Genomic DNA, 19,701 nt, shown 5'->3' with positions numbered 1-19,701 from the left:
TTTTCAGTAGCTTGTATTGAGGCAGAGGGGAACTATAAACAAGCTTATTCCTTGGAATGAGAATTGAGACTTCTAAATACTGTCCCCTACCCTTGCTCTGCATTCCCAGAAGCCAGCAATGCATACTACAAGATTATGAAATGAATTTCCTATCGTTATACTTTTCCTGCTTTTCCTGTCAAACCATCTCTTATCCCCTCCCCACCCCCAGTTCTGCTACCTCAGTCTTTAGGCAGTCAGGGGTCAACACTTATAACTGGGCATGTGTGGAGATGCCACCACAAATGATAGTATGCCTTGTGTAAATATAAAATGGCCGTTGAGGGCCCAGTCCGGCCTTGTGCGAGGGAGGCAAGCTTCTGTTTCTGGAATTAAAAGTTCAATTATTACTGCTGACACAATTGCCTCAGTTTGGATCCGCATCTGTGTCAGTAGAAACATTGTCAGGATTATATCATAGGAGTGGCTGAATACCCAGCTGTGTTTCTGTGTCTGCAGCTTCAGACAGGCAGACATTTTTGAGCATCAAACTCTCCTTCCTGAGAGGTGTATATGATTTTAAAATATTTAAGCTCTCCCCATGACTTGATCTGCTTGAATACAAAGAGGCATATACTCTCTGATAGCTAGCAGCTTTTTCTTTTTTCTTTTAAAGGGGATTGTAACACATTTCAAACACAGGAGATGTGAGAACACGTCACTAAACCTGAGCATGGGGTCATAAGAACAAGACCACTGTTGTGAATGCCAGTGGTCTTTTTCCCCCTCTTTTGCTCTGCAAGAAAAACACTTCCACGTTTTTCAACTTCACAGCCCCATTTGCAATGTCAAACCCAGAACAATACATAGCTGGTATAGTTGGGGTTGGTATATGTGCTCTTCCAGAGTTTTTTTTTTAGAACATTTAAAGAACTTTTAAAAGTACTTTTTAGCCCACTCCATTATTTTTCTCGGGATTCATATAGCATCTGAAGCATGCTGGATCTGCAACAATAGAGCTGGCCAAGGGTCAGTTCTCTCTCCCAATTTGGGACGATGGAAATGAACTCAGTGGTTTGTCATACTGTGAATCATGTCAGCAAAGTTTTCTCTTTCAATTGCGTTTCCACTTTATGCGATTTTATAAAAGCACTGTTCCTAAATACCATGCCAGCTTGACCGCCCTTCCCCCCGACTTTAAACTCTGCACACTTTTCCCTGGCCAAGGGAACATTACAAGAGAACAGGATAATTGCATGGTTTTTACCTTTAAAGAGCATTGTCTGGCTAAAATCACTGCGCATGTCATTTCGGCACACTGCTTGAACTCTGAACAGATAAAGGATGTCAGGTGAGACATGGCTAATGATGGCTTTCTGTTTAAAAAAAATAGATATTATTCAGTTTTATCCCTCCCAACTGGATTCTGAATGATCAGTCTGTAAAACAAAAAGAAAACTTAGAAGAGAGTTTACACGAGGGGCAAGCTTATCAGAGAGAAACCCACCCCCTGGAGCAGGATCTGCGTTGAAGAGAAATGCCAAAAGGCACAGAGGAACATACAAATTCTGCAGGATTTATGCAATTTTGGGGGCAGAAGCAAACATCAGCCTTTGTTTACAATAAGCAGTGGGCACCAGATGAAACTAGCGATGAGGGGATCTGTGGAATCATATAACCCAGCCATGCCTGACTTCAGAGTGTTAGAGGAGCATCTGTCTGCACAGGAAGAGGCAGTGGCAAAGATCAGCTACCATTTAGCAGTTGCCTTTGTGAAGCAGAGATGCCACAGGGGAGTGTGACTCAAGCCCAGAATACAAATTTCTAGGTCGCTGGAAGGAATGCACAATGCACCAAGTTCAATCATTCTGTTCCAGGGTTGGGAACCCTGTTAAGCCCAGGGGTCATTACTTCCTTCTGGACAACCTTCCCAAACTGTCAAATTCAAGGACATATTCCAGCCAAGCACAAACATTCAAAGCAGCTCCAATAGGGAATGTGGGTGGGGACGAGGTCTGGCCTTGCAGAGATTCCTGAGGGTCAGAAAGAGAGGCTTGGAGAGCTGAATGTAGTCCTTCAAATGTTGTTGGATTCCACTTCCCATCAGCCCCAGGCCACCACAACTACTTGTCACAGATAATGGGAGCTAGAGTCTAACAAACATGTTGAAGACCACAGGTTCCCTAGCCCATCCCTGCCCTAAGGGGACCAAAACGCATTTACAAACATTTATACGATCTGAAGAGATACCAGAATTTTGTAACTGGATTTGTAATGGCTTTTAGTCAAATACAGCAAACGATTTACAAATTTTCCAAAAATAAAACGATAAAAGCAAGCTGGTAAACAGAATTTTCAAAGTATGGAGGGAGGCTCCAGATTTCTGTCCCTTTGCCATATTGTAATAATGTATCAGCTACTGAAGGTCTCTGTGACCTTCTGACTTGGCTAGCCTCAACGTGACTCAAAAGCCAGGACAGGCCTCATCAGAAAAAGCTGACGTGTGCTGGGTGTCTGTTAACCACATGAAATCCTTGTCTGCGTAATAAAAAGTTTGCTTTCGCTAGGCACAATGGAAAGATTAATCTAGTTGCTCTTGCAGAATTTCTTTTTGTCAAGAAATCAGAAGGCTTTCTTTAGGTCATGCACTCATCAGAGGTTTACCTGGAGACGGACCATGTGAAAACTAGAATATTCCCTAAAACTAGTCTTTAAGCTAGTTTAAAAAAATTGAGGACTTTTTCACTGGATCCTTGGTTCACACGTCATGTCAGGTCGCTTTGGAAGGCTAGAAGACCCTCAGAACACAAGAGCTGAAGCCCCCCCCCCACTTCCCCATTAAATTGCCTGCCTGCCAAGTTCCTCATTTTCCTCATCTACAGGAAGACTCCTGGTTAAAGGTAAAGGGACCCCTGACCATTAGGTCCAGTCGTGACCGACTCTGGGGTTGCGGCGCTCATCTCGCTTTACTGGCTGAGGGAGCCGGCGTACAGCTTCCGGGTCATGTGGCCAGCATGACTAAGCCGCTTCTGGCAAACCAGAGCAGCGCATGGAAACACTGTTTACCTTCCCGCCGGAGCGGTACCTATTTATCTACTTGCACTCTGACGTGCTTTCGAACTGCTAGGTTGGCAGGAGCTGGGACAGAGCAATGGGAGCTCACCCCGTTGCGGGGATTCAAACCGCCAACCTTCTGATCGGCAAGTCCTAGGTTCTGTGGTTTAACCCACAGCGCCATCTGCGTCCCCAGGAAGACTCCTGGTTAGGTACCCTTTTATCACTGCTACTTTATTCATGGTTGAATATTATACCATTTTCTAATGTGCCCCAAAGACCCAAGGGTAGGGGAAAAACCTATTTGCTCCTGTGGATGGGCAGGCATAAAATAAATCCTTTCCTTTTCAAGGCTCCATTACTTCTTGCCGCCCAAAAAGTTTCAAAAACAAACCACTTATCCATCTCCCATGCAATTGTGATGTGGATTGTTTGGGCAGACATTTTCATAGGGTAAGCTGGTGGAGACAGTGTGTGTGTGTGCCTTTCCCCCCATGTAAATCATTCTCTCCGCCCCCATCTCCAGCCCACCAAATAGTTCTAGAAGAACAAGACTGAGAAGGCACAGGGAGGAAAATACACATGGAGTAGCAGCTGAGAAGCGCAGGGGGTAAAAAAACAAAACCACCCCCCTCCCCTGTCCAGTTAGGCAACCATCCTCTTGGCCACAGATTGATGCTGGCTGGAAATCATGATTCTAAAGTGCCAATTATTATAGCATCTGTAATAGCTAAGCAATCAATTCTAAAGCAATGAAAATGAATGGAAATTGTGCAACAGCCATTCCTGGGGGACTACACCCTATGTTTGTAACTAGATATTTTTTCCTGATTAATGCACTCTGTTCTTTTTACTAATTAGAAATGGGGGTAGGAGGGTGGGGGAATAATCTCCCTTAAGAGTGTGAAATGATGACAAGTTTGAGATTATAATATAGCCCTAACCTTGGGCACCTTTCAGAAGATTGCTTTCTGATTTCATGAAGCACATCACTCCCTAACGTGACCCAGATAACAACTTCTAGTGGGGGGAAATTGAAAATATAAATGGAAATTAAGTAAAAGAACCTCAATCTAAGGGAGAATAAGACATGTATTATTCTATAAACTGATTGAATGGTACCCAAGGAGTGTGTAGTTGCAAAGGAGGAGAAAAGATAACTGTCATTAGAAATTTCACTCATTGCGGCTGCATTTTTATGTGCATATACAATTACTTATTTCATTATTCCAGAAGCTTGCTTTGATTAACAATAAACTGAGCCCTTTCAAAATGGAATATGTCACTTTCATTCTAGACACATGGAATTTTAAAGGCTTGTACAGTTATCGCTTGCCTCTGCTTGGGCAGCAAGTTGAATGCCAAGTAGATCCCACCTTAAGTGCTAGGCCAATATTCCAATCCATATAGACTACCCCGATTTGGGCTTATGTCTCTTCTCAAATTTAAGCCCCCCATTACAAAGGTACATATACTACATGTATAGCTGGCTCCAAAGGCCAAATCCTGCGAACGAGCAATGGATGTGCTAACAGGAACAACCTCAGAATATAGCTCATCTCCTATTCACAATAAGGACAATAAGAGGGATTTGCAACTTCTCCCATAAAGCGGGATGGAGAACCTATGGGCATTCAGATGTTGTTGGACTCCAGCTCCCATCACCCTCAGCCAACACAGCCAATGGTCAGGGATGGTTGGAGTTGGAGTCCAGCAACATCCAGAGGGTCACAGATCCCTTAGGATGAAGCAACATGCAGGGAAGCAAGTTCCTTCCATCATCAAGCTTAACTTGTTTCCAAGCTGAAGGGTTAGGAAGCTGCTTCATAATGCATCAGATCACTGATCCATTTAGTATTGTCTACACTGACAGTCAGTGGCTCTCCAGGGTTTCTGGCAGGGTTCTCTTCTGGTCCTGGAGATGGCAGGGTTGAACTTGGGACCTTCTGAATGCAAAGCGGATGCTCTATTCCTGACCCTACGGTCGTTCCCCATAGAGATATGTGCAATACAAGAAGACGAAGGTGTTTGACCATTCCTCCTATACCTATACAAACCAAGAATCAGATTCAGATGTTTTGAAGTTGTGGAACAGCACACAGATACCAACAAACACCGTATGTGTGTTAAAAGGAGTTAGGCAGAAAGCATCCATTCAGCTTAAGACCCAAGAGATTCATCCCCCAGCCGTCTACTGAGGAAACACACGGTAAGGCTATCTTAACACTAATGGCAACTTCCGATGCTGTGGTTTTTACCAGGTCCTTGTCGCTGTCCTTGGTGAAGGTTTTTTCCTTCTCATCTTCGTTTTTAGCCCAGCTGTAGGAAATCATATAGTTCATAATGGGAGGGTGGTAGATCATCTCCGGTTGATTCCATGTCACCAGCAAGGCGGTTCTGTTCACCGGCTGCACTTTCATGTTGACAGGCGGAGTACTGCAAACTAAGCAAAAAGGGGAACAAATAAATATGCCATGCCTCTAAAGCGTCGGGAGAAATAAAAGTCTCTTAAGCATTAATTTAAAAGCCCGGTCTAATCTTGAGTGGAAAACACTTCACTACCACTATAAGCAGTTATTGCTGCAACCTCTCTTGCTTTCTTTTCTACCTCCCTCCTTCTCTAGGGACTTTTCAAACCATGACAGCGACATCTTGGTCCCACAACAAGGGACAGGAAAGCATCACTGACGTTGGGGATTCAGGGAGGCTTGTAACGTACGAACTGCACCTGTCAGGGCCAAGGCTTCTAAAATTAGCTCACCAGAAGAAACTACAAGACAGAGAAGAGAGCCTGTATGGTTCGTTGCTTTGAGTAGTGTAATAGGTATGAGTTACTCGTGCGTAAACTGGTGCCTTTCTCGGTTAATTTGCCTTGTTAAACCTTTCTGACTGCACAGCCCCTTCTCATCGTGGCTGCCTCAGTCACTGGCAGAATCCGTCAGTGGGCGTTTCTTGAACCTCTTCCAACATAAAAGTTGTTTGACACCCAGTCTCCTCCTCCTCCTCTCACTGCGTGGGAGTCTTCTGCGCAGGGAAGGCGTGGGTAGCGGAGGACCTGGGCTCTCCTCACTGATGTCCAGTGAAGAGTCCTGGAGCCCTCTCTCCACTTCCCCCGTCTGCCCCCCTCTATCCCTGGTGTTGCGCTGATTGGCTTCCCCCTCTACTGAGCTGTTTCTCCCCCTGCTGCTGGGTCCTTCGCCAGCATCATCTGGGAGCCTCCCCTTCGCCTCTCCCTCTGATGTCAGTTCCCTGACAGGTAGTTTATAGAAGAAGAAGAAGAAGAAGAAGAGTTTGGATTTGATATCCCGCCTTTCACTCCCCTTCAGGAGTCTCAAAGCGGCTAACATTCTCCTTTCCCTTCCTCCCCCACAACAAACACTCTGTGAGGTGAGTGGGGCTGAGAGGCTTCAGAGAAGTGTGACTGGCCCAAGGTCAGCCAGCAGCTGCATGTGGAGGAGCGGAGACACGAACCCGGTTTCCCAGATTACGTGACTACCGCTCTTAACCACTACACCACACTGGCTCCCATTACACACCCATTACTGAAAGCCTGCAAGAGCAAACCCTTTCTATATGTTTTCAGTGCATATGCCAAATAATTGAACCGGAACTGCATACATGTCTTCGGTGTTGTGGTTCCTGATAAGAACCAAGAGACTCATTATTATTTTTAACTCCTCTTGCTCATCCCCGGCAGCTCACTTTTAAGAGTGTCTGTCCAGAGCAGAAGGGACTAGTCTTTTTTTTGGCCCAGGGTCTATATTCACCCTTAGCTAATCTCCCATGGACTCTATGGCATTGGTGAGTGCAACTAAAAATGGGTTTGGCCAGGCAGCCCATACTCTCTCGTCTGCAGATACCGCACACATGCATGAGACACACAGCTGCCCTCTCTTCTCCACTTATCTGTGCAGCTCAGCCAAGGAAAGGAGTTATCAACCCTTCTCTGCTCGTCAAAAGATTGCTCTGATGACTGGGGAGGGTGCAATTTGCATTCCCATCAGGTAATGTTTACTTGAGCTTTTCTTTTTGCTGCCCCTGGCAAAATCGGTGAGGTCTTAGGAGGTGAGCAAAAATTTGCTTGTGGGGAGGCTGGATCATGTCCCCAGACTGGGTGGGGTGGGGTGGGTGAGTCATCCCTGCTTTGGATGACCAGCTATGCTTAAGGTTAGTAGAGAGTAAACAGTTCAGCGTTCTTGAAACAGCATGGCACTAGCGAGGCGATGTGTCTGGATCCCCTGTGCACAAATAAATACGTTAACAAATGAAAGCATTGATAAACGATAATACAGGACTTTATGCAGAGCCATGCTGCTTACAAGTGCTGAAAGCCTGCACAGCAATAGCAAATGATTTCTGCAAGTGAGGAAGGAACCAGAGACAGTGATCATGATGAAATAAGGAAACCTGAGGGCAAACCTATCCGTGCTCCAGCTGGACAGCAAATTAGTGCATGCCTTTTGTGTGAAATAAGAAATCTGCCGATTTATAATGGCTGAATCAATTTTTTTTTCTTAAGCAGCAGCAACAGTGTAAAGGAAATGGAGAACACTAGGTGGCACTAATAGGCTATTGATAAAATGCTGTGCTTTTCCTGCAATAAAGAGAGTTATTTTTAAGCTTGGGAAACCGTGATTCATGAACATAACATCAGGACAGGTCCGCAAACGTTCTTGCCAAATTTTAACCTCAGAGTCCCAGAGAATGCCAGATAATGGGGTGTATTTGCTGACAGTGGGAGTTCAAGGTTTCACTCACCATCCTGCCGCATACGCAGAGTGCCTTTCACGCATTCAATACACTTCCCAGTGATCCTTGCCAAAGTCTTTTCAATTAAGCCGCCTATTCCTATCGCCTATATTGCATTCAGAGGTCATGGTGAAACACTGTAATGGTGCTACCTCATGGGCTAGGGCAGATGTAATGCATAACCGCAGTTTATGGGTTGTGAGAAGGGCATGGAAATGCCCAGTAGAGTCCTGAACTGAAGTCTTTCAACCAGGCAGTGTTACCTGCCATGTTGATCTATGATACAGGAAGCTTGAGGGAATTTGTGAATGAGAGAGGGTAGATGTTCATGATTTTGTGACCCACTCTTAAATCATGGGTGCACATTATCTCTGCATGCCAATAGAGTTTGACTGCAGTGGTACCTTGGGTTACAGACGCTTCAGGTTACAGACGCTTCAGGTTACAGACTCCGCTAACCTGGAAGTAGTACCTTGGGTTAAGAACTTTGCTTCAGGATGAGAACAGAAATCGTGCGCTGGCGGTGCGGCGGCAGACGCATTAGCTAAAGTGGTACCTCAGGTTAAGAACAGTTTCAGGTTAAGAACGGACCTCCAGAATGAATTAAGTTGTTAACCTGAGGTACCACTGTATTTCCATTCTGTGTCAGTTTCACATATTTTCAATCAAGGTGTCCATTCTATCCCAATTCTGCAGATTAAACACACCCACATAAATCACATTTATACTGTATGAATTTCCCCTAAAACAAGCATTATTGCATCCATTTTATTCTAAATACATAGTTGGACACCCCCCCAAAAAAACCTACACCTTTTGTACACACCGTTTTGAACTGAAACTGCATTGCAAATTTGCAGAGGTTTGCAGTCCTACTTGATGCCTGCATTTTTGAAAATGTTTTAGTCAAAACACTGCAAATTAGACCTGTTTGCTGAAAAATGGGGACCAAACCAATTTCTCCCACATGCTTGCTTTTGATCCCTTATTCCATAGGTAACTGTCAGCTATGTCTCCACCTGCTTCCTATGTCCACAGTTAAGCTAATCTGGAATGTCAAAGACTTTTAACGATAAGTCTGCAACAAGCCCACACAGACACCTATAAATGGCAACTGCTATTTTCCCCAAATATATTCTTTCATATTAAATAGCCACATCAATTATTCACAATGAAAATTTCATCAACACCTGTGCAACAAAAATAACACCTCTCCTACAACTGCATCATTCTTTTTAATTAATTTAACTTTCAGAAGTGTAACTATTATTGCACTAAATCTGAAGAAGGTCTCACGGATGCATCTTGCATCACGGTCAGACATTTTGCCTTAGGACAGACTACCAGCACTGAAGGGATTTCGCCCCCTGCTCTGTACATTTGATTCATTTCTACAGCACCACCCATGTACATGGTGACAAGAACCATGGAAGAGGCTGGGCCAATCACAATGCTCCTCTGCCCCACCCTGGCTATGATCAGGAGCCCCACCCATCCACTGCAAAAGCCTGCTTTTGTAGTCAGCCTAAAGTTTTGCTGTGGAAGGAGGAGCCAAGCTGAGCTGAGCTGAGCTGAGCTGAAAGCTAATCTGTGGAGTGGCAGAGAGATGCAGGTTTATGGTTGAGAATAGACAAGCTGTATCCTGAATAGTGAGGTTCAAGTTTGTTTACAATCCTCTCGTATTCATGAACCAGATGTTTGCAGAAAAGTCAGGGTCCCATTCGAATTCAATTTCTAATTTAATATCGGACCACCTTGATTCCTCCCACACACCTTACAAAGAATGAGAGGACAGGTCTCTGCCCCAAGTGGCTTGCTATCTAGAAACAGACACAGGGGAGAGACAACAGACAAGGGGAGGGAAAGTGGGGCAGGGACAAACATGGGGGAAAGAAGATATGTGTATCAAAGGCTTCATGGCAAAAGGCAGCCCTTGAAGGAATCTGCAGGCAGTTCTTGCACAGGCCACTTTGTTCAAATCTGGGTGGTATGATCCTGGTGACATGGAGTAATGCATCCTGCCATGGGAGCATGCCCAGTGCTAGGTTAGTGTGGAATACTGCAGCATGGCATTCTGGGGCTGTTAGCAGGAGATGCCTCCAAAGATGGCCACCCTGATTCAGCCTCTTGTCTTGCTAAAAGGACTATGAACTTTAGAGTGAAGCTATTTCACAGTGAGAAACCTTCACTAACTAGCTGATTTATTCAGCCCCCTCCCCTCCCCACTGCACCCCCAGTCCCCAATTATTCTAAGGCACAGGGGAACCGCATACCAGGGGAACCGCTAACTAGAATAATTCAACTGACAAGTGAGCAAAAATAATTTTCCTCCCTGTTTATAAAACGAGGCATTTGCTTAATGAATATAGGTAAAAGCTGCTGAAGACACAATAGAACCAAAAACACTTGATCTGATCATTCCAGCCCATGATTTAATTAAGGTGCTACATAATAAAGTAGCTAATAATGCAGCTAACCCCTGAAAGAAAGAAAGAAAGAAAGAAAGAAAGAAAGAAAGAAAGAAAGAAAGAAAGAAAGAAAGAAAGAAACACAAAGTTCACAGCAATTTGGCAGTCTATAGAATCTGCATCTTTCTGTGTCACTGTTCCTGCTTCGTTCATTATTCTATGATCAAAAGGGGAGAAAGCTTTGCTACCCACCCATTTTTATGTGGGTTTTATGATGCCAATTCCACCAAATTTCTCCCGCAGAAAGCAAGCAAGGGTGAAGGAGCTAATGGGAGGAACAGCATTGCCCAGATTTTATTCACTCCATTTATTGTTTCTGCCTACTTCTCCTTCCTGAGCGAAGCCCAATGTTCGTATCATTCCGGACGGAAGAGGCAAGAGATATACCATAGAGCAGCTTTTCTCAACCTGTGGGTCCCCAGATGTTGTTGAACTACAACTCCCATCACTCCTAGCTAGCAAGGCCAGAGCTCAGGGATGATGGGAGTTGTAATCCAACATCTGGGGACCCACAGGTTGAGATCCGCTGCTGTAGAGCTAAGCATTTCATGCACATCCCAAGGTCAAAAGGTTCTCCCAGCTCTTGTTATGAGGGGAGGGGGACTTCTTTAGCAGGGAGCATTGCTTAGCCATGGAAACTCCCTCTGCAACTGAAAGCCCAGATCTTCACCATCACACAGGGAGCCTCCATGAATACCAAAGGCTCTTCCCACTAACTGTAGGTGGGGCAGAGGTAGTTAATGTGATCTCAGGGGCGAGCCCTGAAACCCTGTTGTGCCCATGTTGCCTTTTCCCTCTGAACAGGAAGACTACAGCCAATGCTTAACTTCTGTAACACAACATGCAACTGAGTTTAGGAAAATAGGAAGTCACTTTACATTGAGTCAGAACACTGGTCCACCCATCTAGCTCAGTACTGTCTAAACTGGTTGACAAGGGCTCTCCAGGGTTTGGGGCAGGAATCTCTCTCAGTCCTACTTGGAGATGCAGAATACTGAACCTGGGACCTTCTAAGAGCAAGGCAGAAGCCCGACCACTGAGTTAAGATCTTGCTCTGAAGTCTATCTCTCCGTTGCAGATATGGAAAAGAATGACAATGTGAGTTGAGGCTGCTTATGGAAGTTAGGGATTGGAGAATGTTGGAAACCTAGTTTATGGGCATTTCCTCTCTGCTGTTACATAGAACAAGGCCAGCTTACGAAGACAATTTGAGCAGGAGATCCCAGAGTGGCGGGGCGGGGGGCTGATACGCCATTAGGTTCTTGTCTCCATTTACACCTCCGTGTGTCATCAACAAAATGAAAAAACAAACAAACCCAAGAACAACAGGTAAAGGATATCAATTCCACTAATGTTAACATTGACCTAACACATGGACAGGCAAACTAAGGCCCAAGGGCCGGATATGGCCCAATCACCTTCTAAATCCGGCCCACAGACAGTCCGGGAATCAGCATGTTTTTACATGAGTAGAACGTGTCCTTTTATTGAAAATGAATCTCTAGGTTATTTGTGGGGCATAGGAATTCGTTCATTCTCCCCCCAAAAAATATAGTCCAGCCCCCCCCCCACAAGGTCTGAGGAACAGTGGACCGGCCCCCTGCTGAAAAAGTTTGCTGACCCCTGACCTAACAGGTTCTGGGATTGCACCCTTTGGTGATACCTCATCATCATTATCATCAACAACAACAACCACCACAGCAGGAATAGCAACAACAAAAACAGGAACAGTAAATTATTTTTACTACGGCTATAGTACAGTTACTACAGCAGTAAGTTACTCTGAGGGGTTAGGAACGGGCAAACTATAGGAAACAAAAAACGACATTGTGACTGAATGCATTTACAGTGGTGCCTCGCAAGACGAAAAGAATCCGTTCCGCGAGTCTCTTCGTCTTGCGGTTTTTTCGTCTTGCGAAGCAAGCCCATTAGCGGCTTAGCGGATTAGCGCTATTAGCGGATCAGCTGATAAGCGGCTTAGTGGATCAACTGATAAGCGGCTTAGCGGATCAGCTGTTAAGCGGCTTAGCGGATCAGCTGATAAGCGGCTTAGCGGCTTGGGAGAAGGGGGGGGGGGAAACCTGCAGGAACTCGCAAGACATTTTCGTCTTGCAAAGAAAGCCCATAGGAAATTCGTTTTGCGAAGCACCTCCAAAACGGAAAACCCTTTCGTCTAGCGGGTTTTCCGTCTTGCGAGGCATTCGTCTTGTGGGGCACCACTGTACACATTTGGATTGCATTTGGGGATTAGGAAATACGAGCAAGAGGAACAAAAGGGTGTTGCTAAAAGAGGCCATTTAAAAATGCACGTGCTTTTATAGCACATGCACCAAGCCAGTCCACAAGTTTCATTTCTGTTTGCTTTTTCCCCCCTTCAAGATTTTCTCTTGGTTCTCTTGAAATCCATCCAAATTCTTCCTTTTTAAAAAACTGGGATCTGTCACTGTTTTGTTCTCTATGACAGATTGTGTCTACTGTTGAAACAAACGTTCTGCTTAAAAGAACCTCAGGTGGTCTTCTCCCTCTTGTAGCTCCCATAACTACGGGAAATATCTTGCTCATATTTCATGCAAGGGTCACATCCAGACCTTCTCAACCTGCTATAACACATTGTATATGACACACTATAAAACAAGAATTTGGAAACTGAATGAAGACATTCTTCCAGAGACTTTCAGATTCCTGTTATTCATGTCTATGTCTATATACTCTTGGTATTACAGCTTGCTAACTGAGGCCTACAGAGTAGCAGTGACTAACCTGCGATGTTGCTGGAATACAATTCCCAACAGCTCTGAGCATTTCTCATGCTGGCTGGCTCTAACGGGAGTTGGAGGCCCACAACATCTGCAAGGCCACAAGTTCCCCATCCCTGCTATGTTGTTATTTAGTCGTTTAGTCATGTCCGACTCATCGTGAACCCATGGACCAGAGCATGCCAGGCACTCCTGTCTTCCACTGCCTCCCGCAGTTTGTCAAACTCATGTTGGTAGCTTTGAGAACACTGTCCAACCATCTCGTTGTCCTCTGTCGTCCCCTTCTCCTTGTGCCCTCAATCTTTCCCAGGGTCTTTTCCATGGAGTCTTCTCTTCTCATGAGGTGGCCAAAGTATTGGAGCCTCAGCTTCAGGATCTGTTCCTCCAGTGAGCACTCAGAGCTGATTTCCTTCAGATTGAATAGGTTTGATCTTGCAGTCCATGGGACTCCTCCACCACCATAATTCAAAAGCATCAATTCTTTGGCGATCAGCCTTCTTTGTTGGCAAGGTGATGTCTCTGCTTTTTAAGACTCTGTCTAGGTTTGTCATTGCTTTTCTCCCAAGAAGCAGGCATCTTTTAATTTTGTGACTGCTGTTGCCATCTGCAGTGATCATGGAACCCAAGAAAGTAAAATATCTCACTGCCAACAATGGGGGCTCACCCCATCGCAGGGATTTGAACCGCCGACCTTCCGATCGGCAAGCCCTAGGCTCAATGGTTTAAACCACAGCGCCACCTGTGTCCCTTTAGAGGATGGGTAGGTATATATAAAAGGGGAGGGAATCTTTGTTATTAAATTACAAGCAATATGCCCACCAACCACACATGTGCATAGACATGTGGCCACAAGATTGGACTCCCAAGCTTAGGGAAGAGAGTGACTGGCCACCAGAGTAAACTCCCCTTAATGGAAGGCATTTCTTCATTATTGTAAGGCAGAGATGGCTAACCTCTTTTGGCCTAAGGACCACATTTACCTTTCACCAAGCTTCGGGGATGTGTGCTGCCTGCCAGAGGTGGGTTTGGCCAAAAGTAGGTGTGGCCAGCCCACCTGACATTCTCACACAAATCTTCCAGGCACACACTCCGCCACAGAAAAACATCTTTCCTCCTTGTTAAGTTACTGGGGGGTCATTCAACGCCGAATCACCTGGTGCCATGTGCTCTCATGACTCAGATTTTCTCCTATTTTTTTAATGTGTAGAGATAACCTCAGATTAATTGTTAAAGATTTTTTTGGTCCAAAATTGGGCGCAGGAGAAATTTTTCAAAATTCTGATTTCCGCGCAATTTAAGTGAATGCAATTTCTGCATCAGTTTAGAAAAAACCCTCTGTTTTGCTTATTTTTAACCAATTGGGCTTATTTTGGTATCAAAATAAGCTAATTTTTGTCTCTTTCAAAAGAAGGTCCAAAAATGGCATTAAGTGCCACAGAAAAGGGTCACCAACCATTCAAAGTGAATTATTGTCATTTTTGTACCTTGGTAGGTTCAATAAGCCATAGCACGCAAACCACAACTAACACACGTATCATACTTTTTTGTAGAATGGGCTAACCATGAACTTGCTATGTTTTAAAAATAAGAGTGGCTGCTGGTATCACAAAGTCACCAATGGCTACCAATTTCCCCTTTGTAGTACCTGTAGTACTTATAGGAAATGCTGACAGATTTCGTACACATACATTGTAGCTTCCTTTTACCTCTCAAGTTTCAGAGGTAAGTGATTTAGAAGGAGAACAAGGACAGACAGACTTGCAGAGATGTGGGGGCATTATCACACAAGATACTTAGCCGTCATGCAATTAACAAAAAACTATATATAGAAAATGACGACACCAGGCCCTGTTCTCAGGTTGACACGTCAATGAAACTGTACCAATGAAGGAAATGGTGAGAAGGAAAAATAGATGACAAGGCGGCAGAAATCTGAAATTTGCACATGATGTACCTTTAATAATAATAATAATAATAATAATAATAATAATAATAATAATAATAATAATAATAATGGAAAAATCCAAAGGGACCACACTGAAAGATGTGATTAGAATCTTACTGATGTGCCAACACGATGCAAGGTACATTATGAAAAGGAAGCATGTGACGAGGATGTAAATACTGAAGGGGGAGAAGAGAGCATTTGTGTGGAATACTTGAGAAATATCACAGATGCCGATTTAGAGTCAACGCCACTTGGTAGGTGCTAATGTAGTAAAACTATAACTGTTCATTAACTAAGTCTAGGATCACAATTAAAGGTGGCACTTGAAGGCAAATCCCCACGGGTGACAAGCAGCGCCATGCGAGGCTCTGGCGAAGGGCAATCTGGCACCTTTGGGGAGGCAATCAGGCATCTGCGCTGGAGAACTCTGATGTCAAGAGGACCCCTCCGGGGACGCTCGGGTAAGTGTTGTGAAGCTTGCAACAGCACAGTTAATGAGCCCCAAAGCTTTGGAAATGATATAACAAATATACTTCTATAAACAACAATTTATCACCCTAAATCAGAGATACTGAAGGAAAAGATCTACAGGGGGATGAAGAACTCCTAATTCTCAATCATATGTGTGTGATTTTTTATATTATTTATTTCAAAGACACCCTGGGTCTAGTTTGCCTCTCCACTTTAGATGTCAACATGTGAAGGCTCAATAACCTGCACTTCTTATGCCTCATTTTGCTTAGTAAGAAACAGCCACAATTAGGTATGTGTACCTAGGGCATCAGGGACGCAGGTGGTGCTGTGGTCTAAACCACAGAGCCAAGGGCTTGCCGATCAGAAGGTCAGCGGTTCGAATCCCCAAGACCGGGTGAGCTCCCGTTGCTCAGTCCCAGATCCTGCCCACCTAGCAGTTCGAAAGCACGTCAAAGTGCAAGTAGATAAATAGGTACCGCTCCGGTAGGAAGGTAAATGGCGTTTCCGTGCGCTGCTCTGGTTTTGCCAGAAGCAGATTAGTCATGCTGGCCACATGACCCGGTAGCTGTACGCCGGCTCCCTCGGCCAGTAAAGCGAGATGAGCACCGCAACCCCAGAGTCAGTCACAACTGGACCTGTCAGAGGTCCCTTTACCTTTACCTTGGGCATCACCACCACACCATACATTGAATCCAATTAAGTGAGCTGCCCCCTCCCTGGGGTCAGGTGGGCCACGATCTTGCTCCCCCCCCCCATTACACATTCATGATGCACCTTAACTGATGTGTGCAAAGGGTTTGAGATTCTTCGGAGTCTAATAATTCAAACTGAAGTATCCACTCGATTCCACAGACCAGATGTAGCTGTGGTGGAACAGTTTGCTTGGATTTGAGTGTCTATCTGTCAAACCCTCCAACACCTCACTTCCAGCTGAGCAAAGGCCTTAAAGGAAGTACACAAATTAGATACAGCTCGGCCTCAACCAAAGTTTACAGTGTGACCCTAATCCCCTTTGCTACAAAATGGATTTAAATAATCATAAATTGTCAGGACAGTACAAGAAGAATGCCTCACTGCATGTCTATATCCTCCCCAAATTGTCTCTTTTGCTGTAAAACGTTTGAGACTGGGAAGATAGAACAAGTAGGGCCTGCTTGTATTTCTAAAGGCAAGACCTTAAAAAAGAAAAAAAATACCTTTTTAAAGTCCTGGAAACCTGGAGCTGGAACTGCTCCCTGAAAGCACCTCCAAAAGAGCAAATCCTCATGTGCAGAGCAAATTACTCTGATTTTCAGAAGAAAAGGGCTGCTTTTGCAGACATTTATTCCTAGAGACACCTAGCTTCTGCCAGTTTATGGGCACCTACTATGTTTTGCATTTAGATTCCCCACTGATGGGCATGCATTGTTGGGGATATCTAGATCAACAGCAGGAATACCTCCAGACCTTGGCCCTGGAGTTGAATCACACCTCTGACAGTGCAGTGATGATTTGCTGGCATTATTATGAGCAACATTATGCTGGTTTCATTGACAGACACTAATAAATGTTGAAAAGCAAGAGTGCCTATCTGTAATCCACAGCCCACTTACTCTGGAGTAGTGCCATAAAAAGAAAATAAAAGTCTATGGCACTAAAGTGGGTTGTGGCCATTCTCCATTACTTAATATGGGATGTGTGGCTTTATTTACTACTTGTCAGTCCAGGATCAATAAATCATATACAAGTTCAGGTTATTCTGACTGCCAGATCAGATTTGCACATCACTTTCAGATCTAAAATGCTGCAAAGAAGTCACGTTTTCACCTTGTTGACAATTTTAAGAGTCAGTCTTGATTTACAGTGACAGGAGACAGAAAATAAAACAACATGCTCTGGAAAATAAAAAAGGCTTACTGTAGACTCACAGTAAGAACCATAAAAGTCTGGGAAACCTACTGATCAAACTGCTAAGGACCCTTTCATAGCCTTCTTGATATATATTTTTTTATTGGCCAGATTGGAATATCTGTATGCTGCTTTTCCAACAACAATGCTAAGCTCAAACCATCTCACAATAACAACAACAACATTAAAAAGCAACATTATAATCACTATAATCATATAAAAACCACAACAGCATATAAATAAGGCAATAAACAAATCATTTCATCCAACAAGTAATAAAATTCAATACAAACTCATAGCAATTCAAAACAGCAGAAATGGCTGCTAAGCACCATCCCTGTACCTGTTGACATACTATCTCTGGGAAGGGGCTAAGCTTTCTTTGTAAATTGTAGCACAGTGGTACAAAATCACTTCTACTGGCAAAAATGTAAGCAGGTGGGTCTGCATTTCATCTGCTGTGAAAGATATTCCTGAATATTCCAAGTCTGAATGAAAATACTGTCTCGCCAAACCAGAATTCCTATCTCCAGACTTGTGAGAACAGAAAGCGGCGACTCAGTTGTGGGGAAAGATAAGGGTGGAATTGGACCAAGACTAAGGGAACTAGGAGGCTGGGAAGGAGGCAAGGATCTTGGCTGGAGGATGGAGTACTTGAAAGAGTTCAGAAAAAGGGCAGGAAGATAAGAATCCGGATCTGGTACAGGTCACAAATAATAAGGGTACTTCCACAAGAGACATGAATAAATACTTCAGAAAAGCAGACATCCAAAACATAGGAAGCTGCCTCGTAGACTATTGATCCATTGAGATCAGCACTGTCTGCTCCAACCTTCCTCAACCTAGTGCTTTCCAGATGTTGTTGGACTACAACTCCCATCATCCCCAGTCAGACACGGGAGTTGCAGTAGTCCAATGATATCTGGAGCGGACGAGTTTGGGGAAAGCTGGTCTGCTCTGACCGGTCGCAGCTCTCCAGGGCCTAAGGACATGCAGTGAGTTCATGACTTAGGTGAAATCTGAACAGGGAGTGCTAAAAAAACGTTACGGCTTTGCACTGCTTCCACTGTCGGAGGCAGTGATGCTTCTGAATACCAGTTGCTGGAAGCCACAGGAGGGGACAGGGCTCTTGTGCGCAGATCCTGCTTGCCAGTTTCCCACAGGCATCTGGATGGCCACTGTGGGAACGGGGTGCTCAATCCCAGGAACAACAACTGAAATTTCTACACACACACACACACACACACACACACACACGGGCCAGTGCAAATGCACCCTGATACTTCTGCTGTTCTTCTCTGACACCAACAACAAGGATGTTAGTCAGCGTGTGACCAAAGCTCTTCTATTTTTGTTTGCCAGTAAAAAAATAATAATCTATGTCCGCTGTGCTTTTGTGAATGGATGACACCACAGAGGGATGTAGTGATGTTAGGAGTTGAATAAACAAGCTGAGCTTCTTCTGCTCATGGATCTTGACTTCAAGTCATTTCATTTATATGTCAGCAGTTCGGGATGTGCAGCAGATCAGCCATTTCGTTTCCTCCCTCACCTTTGCTGAGGCAAAGGCTGCAGGAGAGTCACATTGCTGTCTCTCAGCAACAAATACAAGCCCTGTCACCTTCAGAGGGAGGCATGACAATTCATTTCAGACTGGAAACCCTGGGAGAGCGTATTTCTTTTCTCCAAGTTTGCAAAAATGCACCTAGAGCTTGTTGTCCACTTAGCACGCCAACCAAGCCTGAGAGAACTGCATCCCATTTGTCACTGCAGACAGTGTCTTAACCACAAGCAGCCACTCAAGGACAAGCTGGCCTGAAATGAGCAATCATCACCCCATGTGCCCCACTAAAGGACAGAATAGGGGTGTCCCTGGGAGAAATCGCCCAGCCACCCAGGAAACAGAACTATTCCAGAGTGTGTGGTTTCATATAACAGCTCTGCCAGTCCACTACTGGTGGGCAGGGGGAGGACAGAAATCTGCGCTGGCATAATTCACAAGGCATAGGGGTGAAGAGCTCAAATAGCTGCTCAGTCTAAGATGGAGCAAAACGCCAACCGCCGTCGCCAAGACACCTGGAGACCTGGGCTCAAATCCTAGCTCCCATTTGGTCTTGGCGACCTGAATTCACAGATCATTTTGACATGGTGATCTTTGTCATGTTGTACTAGACCAGGCTTCCTCAAACTCAGCTCTCCAGATGCTCTGAGATTACAGTTCCCATAATCCCTGACCACTGGTCCTGCTAGCTAGGGATCATGGGAGTTGTAGGCCAAAAACATCTGGAGGGCCAAGTGTGAGGAAGCCTGTATTAGACATAACTAGTGAAACATCTCCAGCATATGTTTGAGATTACCAAAGAATCTGCCTTATGCTGACTATTGA

The 19,701-nt window shown here is 44.6% G+C and overlaps 1 protein-coding gene and 1 long non-coding RNA gene across 8 annotated transcripts in view; one reads left to right on the top strand and one right to left on the bottom strand.

The window, feature by feature from the left end:
- LOC308581683 overlaps positions 1 to 6,429 on the top strand; it is a 114,111-nt gene extending 107,682 nt beyond the window's left edge. Inside the window, exon 5 of the long non-coding RNA XR_014005147.1 lies at positions 6,290 to 6,429. This is a non-coding gene — a long non-coding RNA (uncharacterized lncRNA). The remainder of the gene's footprint in view (positions 1 to 6,289) is intronic.
- Positions 1 to 19,701, bottom strand: part of PTPRG (protein tyrosine phosphatase receptor type G) — a 558,127-nt gene that overhangs the window by 88,482 nt on the left and 449,944 nt on the right. For all 7 annotated transcript variants that reach the window (XM_081183960.1, XM_081183964.1, XM_081183962.1 and 4 more), the window contains exons 9-10: positions 5,292 to 5,476; positions 1,247 to 1,355 (exon numbers count right to left, since the gene is read on the bottom strand). In XM_081183960.1, coding sequence (XP_081040086.1) covers positions 1,247 to 1,355; positions 5,292 to 5,476 — 294 coding nt within the window. The remainder of the gene's footprint in view (positions 1 to 1,246; positions 1,356 to 5,291; positions 5,477 to 19,701) is intronic.

The sequence above is a fragment of the Podarcis bocagei genome (assembly GCF_964188305.1).
Source record: "Podarcis bocagei genome assembly, chromosome: 2".
NCBI lineage: Eukaryota > Metazoa > Chordata > Lepidosauria > Squamata > Lacertidae > Podarcis > Podarcis bocagei.
The sequence above is the reverse complement of the archived record's forward strand: the minus strand, read 5'-3'. Positions and strand labels throughout refer to the sequence as shown.